At 42.0% G+C, this 13,296-nt stretch overlaps 1 protein-coding gene across 4 annotated transcripts in view; it reads right to left on the reverse strand.

The window, feature by feature from the left end:
• CEP63 (centrosomal protein 63) overlaps window positions 1-13,296 on the reverse strand; it is a 379,989-nt gene that overhangs the window by 302,153 nt on the left and 64,540 nt on the right. For all 4 annotated transcript variants that reach the window (XM_069213574.1, XM_069213577.1, XM_069213576.1 and 1 more), the window contains one exon: window positions 11,879-12,056. In XM_069213574.1, the coding sequence (XP_069069675.1) occupies window positions 11,879-12,056 (178 nt within the window). The remainder of the gene's footprint in view (window positions 1-11,878; window positions 12,057-13,296) is intronic.

Consider the following 13,296-nt stretch of genomic DNA (forward strand, 5'->3'; position numbering starts at 1 on the left):
GCGCTTCTGTTCCATGTCGGAAAGACACAGGGGGGAGGCATGCTGTCAATAAAGTGCCTGACGCGCTTCCCGCATCCTGGACCTTATCCTAGTAATGAGGACATGCCTACTAATAAAATTACGGGTCTGCCGCCTCCAAGAAAATAGGCATTGCGGTCCCGGACACACAAGGAGAAACAGAGCAGAGCTGGCCAAACATTTGCCATAATCAAGGCTGCCTTCTAGTCACTCAGCATGGTGCCAACCTCAAGGAACACACTGACGCAGCCTGCACCAAACAAACGGTTGTTTGTGACAGTAAACAATACACCAATAACCAACAGCGTGAAGATGTATCCATAAGGGTGAACTTGTAGGAACATAGAGAAAAAAAACAGGAAGCACACGTATGAGCCCACCTTGATTGGAGGCTAGAGGCACTTCCTGTTGGGGCCATTTAGGTTGGGACATGTGAGTATCTATTTTACTTTTAGGGGTAAACATTGCCCAGGAGCCACAGAGTAGCTCATTAAGTCAAGACTGTGGCAAGAAAAGAGGACAAGCTAGGTAATTACTGGGAAGCCAATGCGTACTGAACAGTTATGCCAGTAATGTTCCAAAACCTACAATAAATTGTAAAACCGTGCCCTAAAGTTTTGCATTAAGCACATGTGGTGAGTTGTGGGAGGCCAAAACAGGTGGTAGGGGTGAAGAAAGAAAATGGAAGCTTGGTGAGAGATCTAGGAGCAACACAGAGCATAGGGAGAGAATGATGTTTGTGGGTGAAAGCAGCACACAAGGAAGAAAACTAGAAAACACATACACTCTTAAGGAGTGCTGAAAGAAAACAAGGAAAACATAGCTTATAAAGTAGCTCCCTTAATGTGAGCAGTGGAAAAACAAGTTATTGAATCAAAAGGATGGAGAAGAGTCTATGATCCAAATGAGGAACAGGTACAAGAAGAGAAGGCAAGTCACTGAATACGAAGCACACAATTTAAAGTGGCTGTTAGACCCGACAGCCTTTGGGTGGTTTTCCCCAAACTGTCTGCCTACCTCCTCCACTTTACAGACCTCGTTTTTGCCCAATTTTGGACTCTGTGCACTTTACCACTGCTAACCAGTGCTAAAGTGCCTTTGGTCTTTCCCCTAAACATGGTAATACTAGTTTATCGCCTAAACAAAAAGGGGGCAGTGGTAATGTCAGCCAAATCCTTAACCTTCCTACGTAACATTCATAACAAACACAAAAGGGTTTTGGCTCCTACTGGGAATTTCCCTCTGGGAAAAGCAAGGCCCTCACCCACATCGTGATGTTGCATGCTTCAACATTGGGCTTCCCATACTTCGGACCCAAATGAGTCCAAAGTGGGCTACTACCACACAAAGTGTTGATGCGAGGGTTTTGTTTGTAGAATCACTGATACTGATATCATACCCCCGTAATCAGAGACCCAAAGTGGACATTAAAACTACCTAGGGTTGTCCTAATACACTGATTTGTTCAAGGACACCCTGATAGAATAATGACCCTATCATTCTGAATAGGTCAACATGTTTCAGCCGTCTCTAGTGCCCTACAGTGTCAGCTGCCTTTATCAGGACCCTATGTCTCTGGGCTGCTTACTGAGTAATATTGTCCCTTAATACTGTTACTCCTAACATATATTTTTAAGCTCCAACAACCAAATTAAACTATTTAAAGATCAATGCTCTGAGAAACAAACTCATTAAAAAACGTACATTAACCAGAGTACTAAGCTGAACGCCTTCTGTACCACACAACATACTGGACAAGGGACACACAGCATATGTTTCATGTCATTATCTAGGGGTGGTTGTCAAAAAGAACATGTGCATCCCACTGCAAACATCACTTGTGCCCATGCTTATGTCCTAAAGGCTCCAAGTTTAACCAAAGCCAAAATAAAAACAGTGAGAACAGAATGCACTCACTCTTGTGATCAAAAACACACTCGTGTGCAATGCCTTACATATTGAGTGCCTCCCCACATGTGAGCAAAGCATGCATAACAATAAAATGTCTTACCCAGATCGGTCAGGAGCAGTGCCCAACCCGGGGATCCCAAGGGGCGTGGCTCTGCAGTCACACTTTAACAAATATGTTCAGGTTTATTTTATTTATTTATTCCGCTTTATTTGCCAATTATTATTTCTAATATCTCCTGGTATTGCCCTACAGATTATGTGCTAACGTGCTATGTGTAGTCGTATGAGATGTCAAAATAGGTTTATCCTTAGTTCTAGTCATAATAGTGGTCATCGCTTCTAAGACTGTCACACTATATGTTGACTATTTGCCATGCTAAAGTAAGAAGTCGCCACCTAAATCGCCGTATTGTATAAAACCAGCCCCTAAGCATTTACTCAAATCCCATTATCAAGCTTTATCAACTATTAAGCCCGTTGCACCAAATTTGTAATGTTACCCTGCCTTGTCTATATTCCCACCGCTGATAACTGGTCGCAAATCGGTCGTCATTTTGAAGCTAGAAGCCGGGACCCTCATCAGTATGATGACATCATAGGTATATGCCCACAAGTTTCAGTGTGGCCGCCATCCTGAAGGTCCCAAATGTACATTAATTAATAGATAGGGACAGTGCTGAAGGTTCATAACCAAATGAACAGTACTAAATAGGAATAATATCATAAGATAATACAGACTGGAATTCCCATGGGCGATTTCCAAGAATTAGCTAAAATGGTAAGATGCACTGACGCTGAGCAAAATAGTATTAGCTCCTCATCCCAGGGGTGTGGAATTTATTAAAATATCTACTTGTCCAGGGGACAGGTTGCTTCTCAAATCTACTTGTCCTGTAAAAATATCTACTTGTCCCTTTGGTGCCATGTAGTGTGGCGACAAATTATGGCAGCAATCTCATTATGTAAGAGCTCTGATAATAGCCTCTCTGATTATGCCACGGCTACTACCATAGTAGGGCTTGAATACTTGCAGTTTCAATCCCTACTGTAGCAATTTCCTTATTTTGCCACCTTTCTGAAGATCTGCATGCTGGAGCTGGAGGAAGCAGTAAGCAATAGTTCCAGGGCTGGAATGCCTTTGAGTCTGCAAACGTACTAACCTGCATGTTTTAAAGATTTTCACCAGCTTCTCTCTAATATTTTCCCATAATAAGAAAGGTTGGACATTTACTCCTGACAATGGCAGAATTAGAACTTCTTCCAGGGTTGGGAAGAAAGTGGCCGGAGGGAAAATGAACTTGCAAATGCTCAATAGATTTTCACATGAGCAAATCTACACATGCGTATTTACCCATGCTAAAATACAGTTCACAAATATTTTATAGGGGTACGACATATACCATGGGTGCACTTTTGTGACTTCCTTTAAGAATTCGGGGCCACATGTAGGTAGGTTCAGATTTGCGACCCACAAATTACGAGTCAGAGTGACTCGCAATTTGCGAGTCGCAAATCCGAATGTAGGATGGTGTCCCTGACACCATCTGTGATTCGCAAGCGCTTCGCAAATGCCCACCTAGTGTATAATCATGAGGTGGGTCGCAATTTGCGACCCCCTTGCGAATAGCGGCCCTCACAGGAATGGTGGCCTGCTGGAGACAGCAGACCACCATGTCTGTGACTGCTTCCTTAAAGGAAAACGAGATGCATTACAAAAACGAAAAATTAAATGTTTTCGTTTCATTTTTTCAGAGCAGGCAGTGGTCCTGCTCTGAAAGTGTTTTTACAGTGACATTCACAATGGGGAAGGGGTCCCATGGGGACCCATTCCCTTTTGCGAAAGTGTTAGCACCCATTTGAAATGGGTGCAAACTGCGATTGGTTTGCGCCCGACAAACAATCCTACATTGCACTGCGAGTCGCAATTAAGAAGGGAACACCCGTTACTGAATCGCAAAACTGGGTTTGTGCATCGCAATGTGCTTTTTGCACGTCGCAAGCAGCGAAAGTCGCTGTTTGCGACATGCAAAAAGCTACCTACATGTGGGTCTTGGTCCCTAATTAGGTCTGGTGTTAACAAAGACATTTTGTTTTTATTAAACTTCTATTTCTCTCTCTTTCGGCTAGCTTTACTGTGAGTGATCGCATTCTGCTCTTCCACAAGGAGCATATTGGCACACAAAGTAGTTTTGTTCAGTGTCAGGAACTACAGTGGCAATCAGTGACGTAACGAAACTGGAGGGTGCCCGTTTGCAAAGTACATGGAGGAGCCCCCTTTACAGACTCACTCAGGGCAGGTGCTGTGCTGAAGGGGCCCCCTGGAGGGCGGCTGCGGGGCCTTGGTTATGCCACTGGTGGCAACGTGTGCTTTTAGAGTTCAAAAACTTTTTGGGGTTTTTTTGCCAGTGTTTGTTACAATGTTGAGGGCCTGGTAGCTCCCACAACAATAAAGTGTTACAAAAGCCATTTCAAAACAAGACATGCATTGATGAAACTAAAAGACTTATAAAAATATGTCAGACCAGTTGGCTTTGTCAGTGTTTGTTTATTTTCATGCTTCCCATATTCGTGTTGAAAATGGTTACACTGATTTTCCATTAGAAATATTTTTGGGAAATACTAGCATGCATCAACACATTTTACTAAATGACACTTCATTTGCATCTAATCAGAGAGCATTCTGGGAGCATTATATTTAGCCTCATAGCCTAAACTTTTCATACATGTGTATACACGGTGTTTTTTTTTGTACTGGAACCAACGTCAGTAGTGAAGTGTGACCTTAAAACATTTATTTACAGCACTCACCCTAATAATGAAGGCTTTCAAATAATGAACCCTAAATACAAGTATGAACAGCATTATCTTTTGGAAACACATTACCTCAACTGCAGAGAGTTCCACTCTCTGTAAACAGGCAGCCAAAGGGTTTGTGCTGCAGAGGGTTGGGCCTACTTGTCCCAAGGACAAAGTAAACATAAAAACGTGTTGCCCCAACAAGATGTCCCGGGCGTCGGGCGAGAGGAATTCCACATCCCTGTCATCCATTGCTCAAAACACAATGTTCCTAATTTGGCCGCCATTTGTAAGGGTCTCTTATAGACCAACACAGATAAAATAGGTCTGATCATAGTACAATGACTTCTATATTAGGGAAATGGTTGCCTAAAGTGGATTATGCGCTTGGCAACATGAAATATCAAAAGGTAATAATCTAGCCGCCATAGTGCCTTCTGGTAAAACTGAATATCTAACAGTTGTGTAGCCACTCAAACAAAACTGTACATTAGCATTATGAACAAGCCCTTGAGCTAAAATACCTACCAAGGTACCATCATCCAATGATATTGGTCTTACAAAAATATTTTTCAAAAGATTAAAATCCACATTCTGTGGAGACAGGAGAGTAATCAATAACAGGATCAAACTATCACAGGTAATATCCATCCCTGGAAAGAGATGCAATCTCTCAACTTAAACCTTGTCCCACATTAAAGACCCTCCATATACGAAAAGTCGGAGTACTCCCACTGCTGTTCCATCAGTAGAAGTTTTTTTTTTTAGATCTTCCATACCTCCATTCAACCAAGGTTTATCAATCACAGTACATTATATATCATTACCAGTGTAGTGTAATCCTAGATCGTGACTGGTCAATGTTTTGGACATCCGAAAGTACTCCTATGTTGACAGATGCTCATCCTCACTCTACTTTAGGTCATACCCACACATCTAAGTCCACAGGGGCAGGTGATAACATACAGAACCACTTCCAAATTACAATTCATATGGGACTTTTATTGCCAGGGAGTTTCAAGACCCAAGTCTATCTCCTTACTAGATTTGGTGAATTTGCACACAACACAACCCGCACACAGGTAGTGGCCCCTTATCGGACCAGTATTCCAAAGCCCTCTTGGTGCTGGAGCTTTTTGTTTTTCCTAGGGCAAGTATGTACCAACTCATCAATAAGATTATTACTCCTTTTGAAGGAGAACTAGGGTGCGATGAAACCCAGTCCCTTACTATTCAAGATCCTCCAATGTCTGTTAATTATCCGCTTCACCTGGTTAGACTGGGTGCTGTATGTGGTGACACAAATTAATCTCTCTGTTGTTTCCTTCACTTTGGGTTCTAATAGTGACTCACGGTTGTTATTGTGTGTCCTTCTGTATGCTCTAGATACTTAGTAAGGAACATAACCCCTTGTCCTTAACTTATTTGCCAAACATAAAGCTTCCTGATCAAAATCCATTACTGAGGTACAATTACGGCCTGCCCACAGAAAATGACCTACAGGGATGTTTTCTCATAAAGGCCTAGAGTGGAAGCTATCAAAAGAAAGGAGGTGTGTTGTCAGTTTTCCATCTTTATGGATTACAACCAAATCCAGAAAATTAAGATTGGTCTTTACAATCGTCCATGTGTATTTCAAAAACTGGTTATGAGTATTTATCCATGTCAGTAAATCTGTTCATGTTCAAAACTATGAACATACAGGCAAGACAGACTAGAGGCAAAAATACTTCCCACAGAAGTCCTGCATACCTGTTTTTAAGTAAATCCCTTTGAACTCAAAATAATTAATTGTAAGTGTGAACCTAGCCAGGCTAACAATGTATTTATTTTGAGGGGAGGGGGGATATAATCCCATTCTTCAGTCTTTATCAATGTCTCAATCACCCTGAGGGTTTCTTCCTGGGAGATGCATATATACAGTAATTCCACATCAAGTGAAATCAACAGATGTTTATCTCCATCAAAGTTGATCTCCTCAAGTAGATTCAAGATCTTCTTCATGTCCTTCAGATGGGAGGGCATTTTGCTAACCATCGGACGTAAATGATGATTGCAATATTGTGACAAAGGTTGAAGTACTGAACTTATGCTCAATATTACTGGACCTCCCAGAACTGGATCCACCCATTTATCTATCTTTAGGATGGTGTAAAAATAAGGGATCTTAGGGTGACTCTGTTTCATGAACGTCACTTCCTCCTCTGTGATCCAACCATTCAGTCTACCTACATCAACTGCTTTTTTGACTGCTTCAGGACTTCTTTGGTGGAGTCATGATTAGAGCTCACATAATTTCTCGTGTCACCCAACAGTCGGAGGCATTCTTTGGTAGTGAGGGAAACTGAGGGGGAAGGGAATGGGGACAGGGGTGCTAAAATTGATTGTCGCATTGGCTGCCACCAGCGTTAAAGCCAGCCCTGTCTTCCCTTCAGGGCCCGCTTTAGTAGACAATACATCCTGCAGATTTCCACCTTCATGATTGCCTTGGGTCTAAATAAATCTCTTTGGAGAAACTGCTGCACAGTTCCGGTTAAGTTCTCAGCTTCACACATCTACAGAGCTAGATGTCTCAAAACATGCAACCCTTGCTGTACTTTCCAGTACCTCTTATTTCACATTCCGAACCATGGATGAGACAGAACATAATGTAAGTCCTCATTGATTTTTAAAGCTTCCCCTTGTTTACAAACTTGACCCTTCATTGTCAGAGACCTGCTGTTCAGTGTTCTCCATCTTAGACTCATGGCGACCTACTCTCATGCTCTACGTTGCTTTCTATTACAGTGACTTTTTCATCAATATTTCTTATAGTCTTCCTCATGTCCTTAATTAAGTTGTGGATCAACATCTACTCTTGGGTTAAATTTGGTGCACAAGGGTCCGAGGACCCACTGCACACACCCACCATCTCCACCCACATCACACGGCACAAGTTCTTTATATCTTTGCCATTTCTCTCTTTCTGCACCTTGGGAGGCATATCGAAACAGTAGGCCATACTGTAGCACCTCTCCAGGCAACCTCAATTAAGCTAACTTTTTAATGCATCCCAGAGTAACTCCAGCCAGTAGCGATGTTTAGATAGTTGTCACTTAAGAGGGTTGTGTGTCACAGGCCACCTGGCCCAGGTCTGCCCTTTCTACAACAAGCTTTTCTGCCCCTCAAACTCACCACATTGCCATATCCAATCTGGGGCCACTGGACTCCAAGTTACAGATATAGCTACTCCTTCAGCCAGTACAGTGACAATCATCCTCCACTATCTAGGCGTGTGGCCATCAGCAGACACTGTTGTTAGCCTTCCCAATGCGCTACAGCGCCTTCAGTCGCAGGAAATGCTAACTGGAAGCACCATCTTGTTTTAGTCGGCGAAGAAGGGCAAAGGACCACCTAGCCACAAAATATAGGTCAGCAACTGTCTTATAAACTGCCTGGACCAGCTAGGCCAGTGTCCGTCACTTCTGCCAAGTCTGTAGCACCCTCTGCAGATAGATGCCTCCACATCCCACATTACAGTGGGAACCACACCAGAGCCCCATTTAAAGAGGTCCATCTGGGAGACCAGCTAGTTCCAACCCTCTTGAATCTAATTTTCGAGGTGCAACACTTGGCTGAAACTCAGACAGTCTCTATAAACTAGAGACATGTTATTGTCTGAGACTTTTGCAAAGTTCAATGAGAAGTTCAGGTCATGGACCAGTTGGCAAGGCTTTCAATGTTACTATTCAGCCACCATTAGGCAGCTAGTGTTCTCCATTCCATTTGTTTTTCAAAGAAGAGAAAAACTTAATCCAGTATTTCAAATGGAGTACTGACACACATAAAATAAATGTTGTGAAGTCCCTGAGGCAAATTTGAAAGCAAAGAGGAATACTGTAAAATGGCAATGGTCTCCATTAACCATTAAGTGGTGATTTGCTGTGGCTGTGCCTGATAATGTATGTATCCTGGAGGTTCAGAGACCATCAAGCATACCATATACAGGTGTTACTGAAATATCACCAGTGTGACCGTTTTCACTTGTTCTTTCTTAGTAAACTTGTTCAAAGTCCTCATGTCCAAAATAGGATAGACCCCTTGCCTTTCTGGGGGACCAAAGCATACCTTGCATATACCTTCTTCCAGTGTAATTATTGTGGGATTCTGTTTATAGAACCAAGGGCAGTGTATAGAGCTATTTCTGACTGCAGAAGGGCAAAAGTTTTAAAAAACGGAAGGGAGTATGCCGATCTCATGATACAAGGACTAACCTGACATGCTGTTCTCTTCCCATCACTTTAAGACCTTTGTCACATTGTAACTGAGAGGTGAAGAACAGAAGAGAAGGATTACCAACTAAACACATTCTGTGGAAGCCGAGGCATAATCCACAGTGGGTGTCATTTGCCCCTGCTGCATGAAGGACATAAACTGCTGCAGATTTCGCTGTGAAAGCAACCATGGTTGTTAAAACTAAATCTCCTGAAAGAGGCGAACACACTCAAAGGGATGAGCCAAGACCACTGGAGAAGGGAGACACAGGAACCTTGCTGTAGCCCTGGCTCTCCTAAACTATTCTCAAGTGCACCCTAACGTTAGAACCCTGTAGTTAAGTTTAGAACCCCTTTATTAAGGCATGTTCGATACCCCTGATGAGTCTTGGTGTCTTCCTACCATTGTCTGCTTGAATTGGCTTGGCTCAGTAAAGAAAGTCCAAGTTGGTGAGCTTAAGGGAGTACCGCATTGAAGACAACATAAATAAGTACAAGGCAAATATGATTAACTTAATGATTTGATTCTATTAATTATGCTGTGTTGACATGGCTTGTGCTGACGCAATGGTGGCAGTCCCATCGCTTAGGCTGTGCATTTCCTCACATCTAAGACAACTAAGTCACCTGTAGAGGACTGTGGTTGATGTGGTAGAGAAAGTACATGATGATTAATAGTGACCACACAACCAAGTATGCCTGTGTAGTGTGTGTTCCAGCAGGCCTTTGGTGAACTAAAGCATACAAAGCAGGAGCTGGCCTGAACCCCAAAAACAAGCTAGTCCAGTTATAGTGAACAAACTCTTCTGGGCAATCTAGTGCTAGATCTTTAAGAGAGGATTTTTTAAAATTCAAGGCTTGGTTTATTCTGGAGCAAACAGGGTATGCCAAGGCTATGCAATCAGACCATTTCCCTTCTTAAAGGGTTTTGCATTGGCCTTGCCCAAGGCCATAGTCCTTTGTTAAGGAGTCCCTTCTCTCAGTCTACAGGCTCACTTGCTTTGCAGGGAATGTGAATCCAAATCCTGCCTTACAATTGCAGATGTAGAAGGAAGAAACGGAAAGATGGTAAAGCTGGGTGACATGCAAGAAGGGAAGGTAGCACTTGGGAGTGCAGGCAAAAAAGGTCTAATGCACCAGTGGTATGCCACAAGGTCTATACATAAGATGCTATAAACTGCCTGTCATGTCATAGACTGTCAGCTGACCAGTGATACTAAGTGATGAAAGGAGTTTCACTCTAGACTGAATGCAGCAGTCCAGCAGAGTATATAATTCTGCTACGAACTATCACTCAAAACATTTGGAAGAGGACCCCGACTGACAAACTGCAATTAAATGCCCCAAAACTAGTGTTGAATGTCTTGAGGTGTCACCCTATCATTCATAAATATCATCATGTAACTAAAACGTAGGGGTATGTTAATAATGTATCTTCATGTGTGAAAAGGGGCCTTATCTTGGTGATGTTCCGGGCCCAGTGACATGACTTGATAAGATATAGTTAGTGTACTGGCAGGACAAATTTCAGTGAAATTTTTATGTAAATTAATCATAAATATGAGAGCCAGTCAATGTTTTTCAGGAATCTTCAAGTTTGTATAACACAGCAGTATATAAACCTAACCGAGAACCATAACCTATCCTTAAACAATTTTAGTGAATTTCTTTAGCTTTCTGATAATATAAGTGTCCAGATTATGCAGAAACAAATAAGCAAAGGTCAAAGGCTATGCCCTGAAGGTACTGTTTTTGTTTGTCACTAACACTTACCTAATTTGGTAAATCTTCATACAAATTTCCTCAAGAAAGTATTTGGCCACTACATAATTTATTTTGGAAAGTTTTGTGCATGTTAGTCAATGAGCACAAAAGTTACTTTAAACCTTAAGTTTTGTAAACTCAAAAAACTTTTGCTCAAGCCGGAAAGAAAAACCTGTGGACAGATAAATACCAAACTTGGCATGTAAGAGTTGCTTTGTAGAACTTCAAACCTTTTGTGAAATAGTATAACTATGTACACAATTCTGTCGATCATTGCTAGTTTCAAGACTTACAGAGACCACTGCAATGAGGATAACATTTTTGCTGTGGCTCCTATTATTAGGTTTGGAAAGAAGCTGTGTTGTTTCTCAAAATGCATCCAGGAAAAAAAATATGCATTATATTGAGGCAAGTAGAGCACACCCCTACCCTACAAGGACAGAAAATGCATCCTAAAGATACTTATCGTGATACACGAATCACATGTAACAAAACAAAAACGATGATCACTTTCCCTAACCTGCTTGCTTCGTGGTGAATGAAATAAGAGATCTTTCTTGAGTCTAGCACACTCAAGAGTGAAACATTAAAAAAAAATCAGCAGTTGTACCACCAGGTCTATGTCCGTAGCAGGCCAACACCCCCCTGGCCAGTCACCACCCACACCCACCATATACAAAGTTAGGGCCTGATTTATATCTCTGCAGAGGGGCTACTCTGTCACAAGGGTGACAGATATCCATTCTGACAAAATCTAAATCCCATTGTTTCCTATGGGATTTAGATTTCGGAGGTCAGGATATCCATCACTGTACTGACGGAGTAACCCTTCTGCTGTGATCTAAATCAGGCTCTTGTTCATAATTATTTTTAGTTTTTTGGAATATGCACAGAAAAAAGCGAAATTCCAACTGTAAGCCTGAAAAAAACACTCACATTTCGAGGAAAATCTGCAACGTGGGCTTGAAACTAGTAATAAGTCAAAGCAGTTCAGTCACAGGTGCCTAACGTAAAAACCAAAGTTTCTGCACTCTAAATGCCAACTTTCCACTGTGTAAGTCAGCTGCTTTTGCTCTACAGAAGCTTCCCTCTGGCAAAAAACAAACTACCAGTGTCTGTTGTTTTGAATACTGTACCTCTTTGTGCTTCTGTTCCATAGAGGCCCTAATGGAGGACAGCTCCTGCTCCCGCAGTTCCAAGCGGGTGGCCAGTGCATGAGTCTGCGATTCCCACTCTGTTTTCTTGTGGGTCACCATGATGTCGATCTGCCTCAACAGCTCCTGCAGCTCTGCCTCACATGAGGTCAAAAAGCCCCTGCAGAATGTAACAGGTATGAAATTAGAGGCTCTATACACATATGCAACACTAGACCTTTTTTTTATTTTATTGATTTTTTTTTTAAATGTTACAGTTGATTTTGTATTACGTTCAGATATCTTACGAATAACGGGGAAAAAAAACATTAATCTTTACTCTGAAACACTTACCTATTGCTCTCCGTTCTTACAAACCACCAGTCCATCGGTCCCTGCCGTTGTGTACTACTTATGTGGGCCAAAGCAGGGTTCTGCTCACACGAGTATTCTGTGTTCAAATTGGTATTGGAATGCGAGAATTTGAGTGTGACAGGTACCTCAGCTGCGACTCTCAGGGACTACAATAAAATCTTTTCTGAAGTTAACTTTGGTACATGTCTTTACAAAGCTGTCTACGAGAAATAGTCCCAGATAGTAGGAACCCAACACAGCATTTTCTGGATCCCTTGAGGCATCTGTTTATTCCAGAGGAATGCCTTCTTAAAAGCCTGTTGTTTGTCGCAACAAGCAACTCCTTCTCCATGGACTCTGCTGGGTTCCAGAGGCTGTGTAATAGCCTGCTCATCGTGAGGGGGCATTGATTTGGCCTCCTGTCTTGTGGAGAGTGGCATGTGAGTTCACTACCTGTGTCAGGCGTGTGCGAGTGCTTGAACGTGATGATGTCAGCACGTGACTGGCACATCATGCATGTATGTAACATATATTTTAGAGCGTGGTGCCTTGAAGCTTTGGCCACATTTCACAACAGTAAAAAGCTGCAAGCCAAGTGTGACGGATATTGCCTTCTCCAAAGACAGTTTGATTGCTATGAGCATGAACGGTAAAATTGGTACAAGTTAACAAATTTGTCCTATTTACGTACAATTCCTTCTTCAGCTTCATCTCCATTGCACCAGTGTTGGTGACTACGCTTATAACGTTTTTTTGCCAGCTGCTCAATTAAGTAGTACTGCTCAGTACTGACTCCATTCTTCAGAAAAAACTTCATTTAATTGGTGTTCTTCAAATTTACAATTTAGCCTCAGTGTCCAATTGCAATGTGTGTGGTGCACACATTTTCATCAACTCATCCTCTCCCCTTTAAGCCTGTTAAGGGGGGAGCATCTATTATCTGGCCAAAGTGTAAGGAATACTTTAACTACATTGATATAATTTATGATGATGATATTTCACCAGAAAAGAAAAAGAAAATATTTATTCACTCTTAAGGTCTCCAAATCTATAACTGCATAAAAGAG

The sequence above is a fragment of the Pleurodeles waltl genome, chromosome 11 (genome assembly GCF_031143425.1).
Source record: "Pleurodeles waltl isolate 20211129_DDA chromosome 11, aPleWal1.hap1.20221129, whole genome shotgun sequence".
Lineage (NCBI taxonomy): Eukaryota > Metazoa > Chordata > Amphibia > Caudata > Salamandridae > Pleurodeles > Pleurodeles waltl.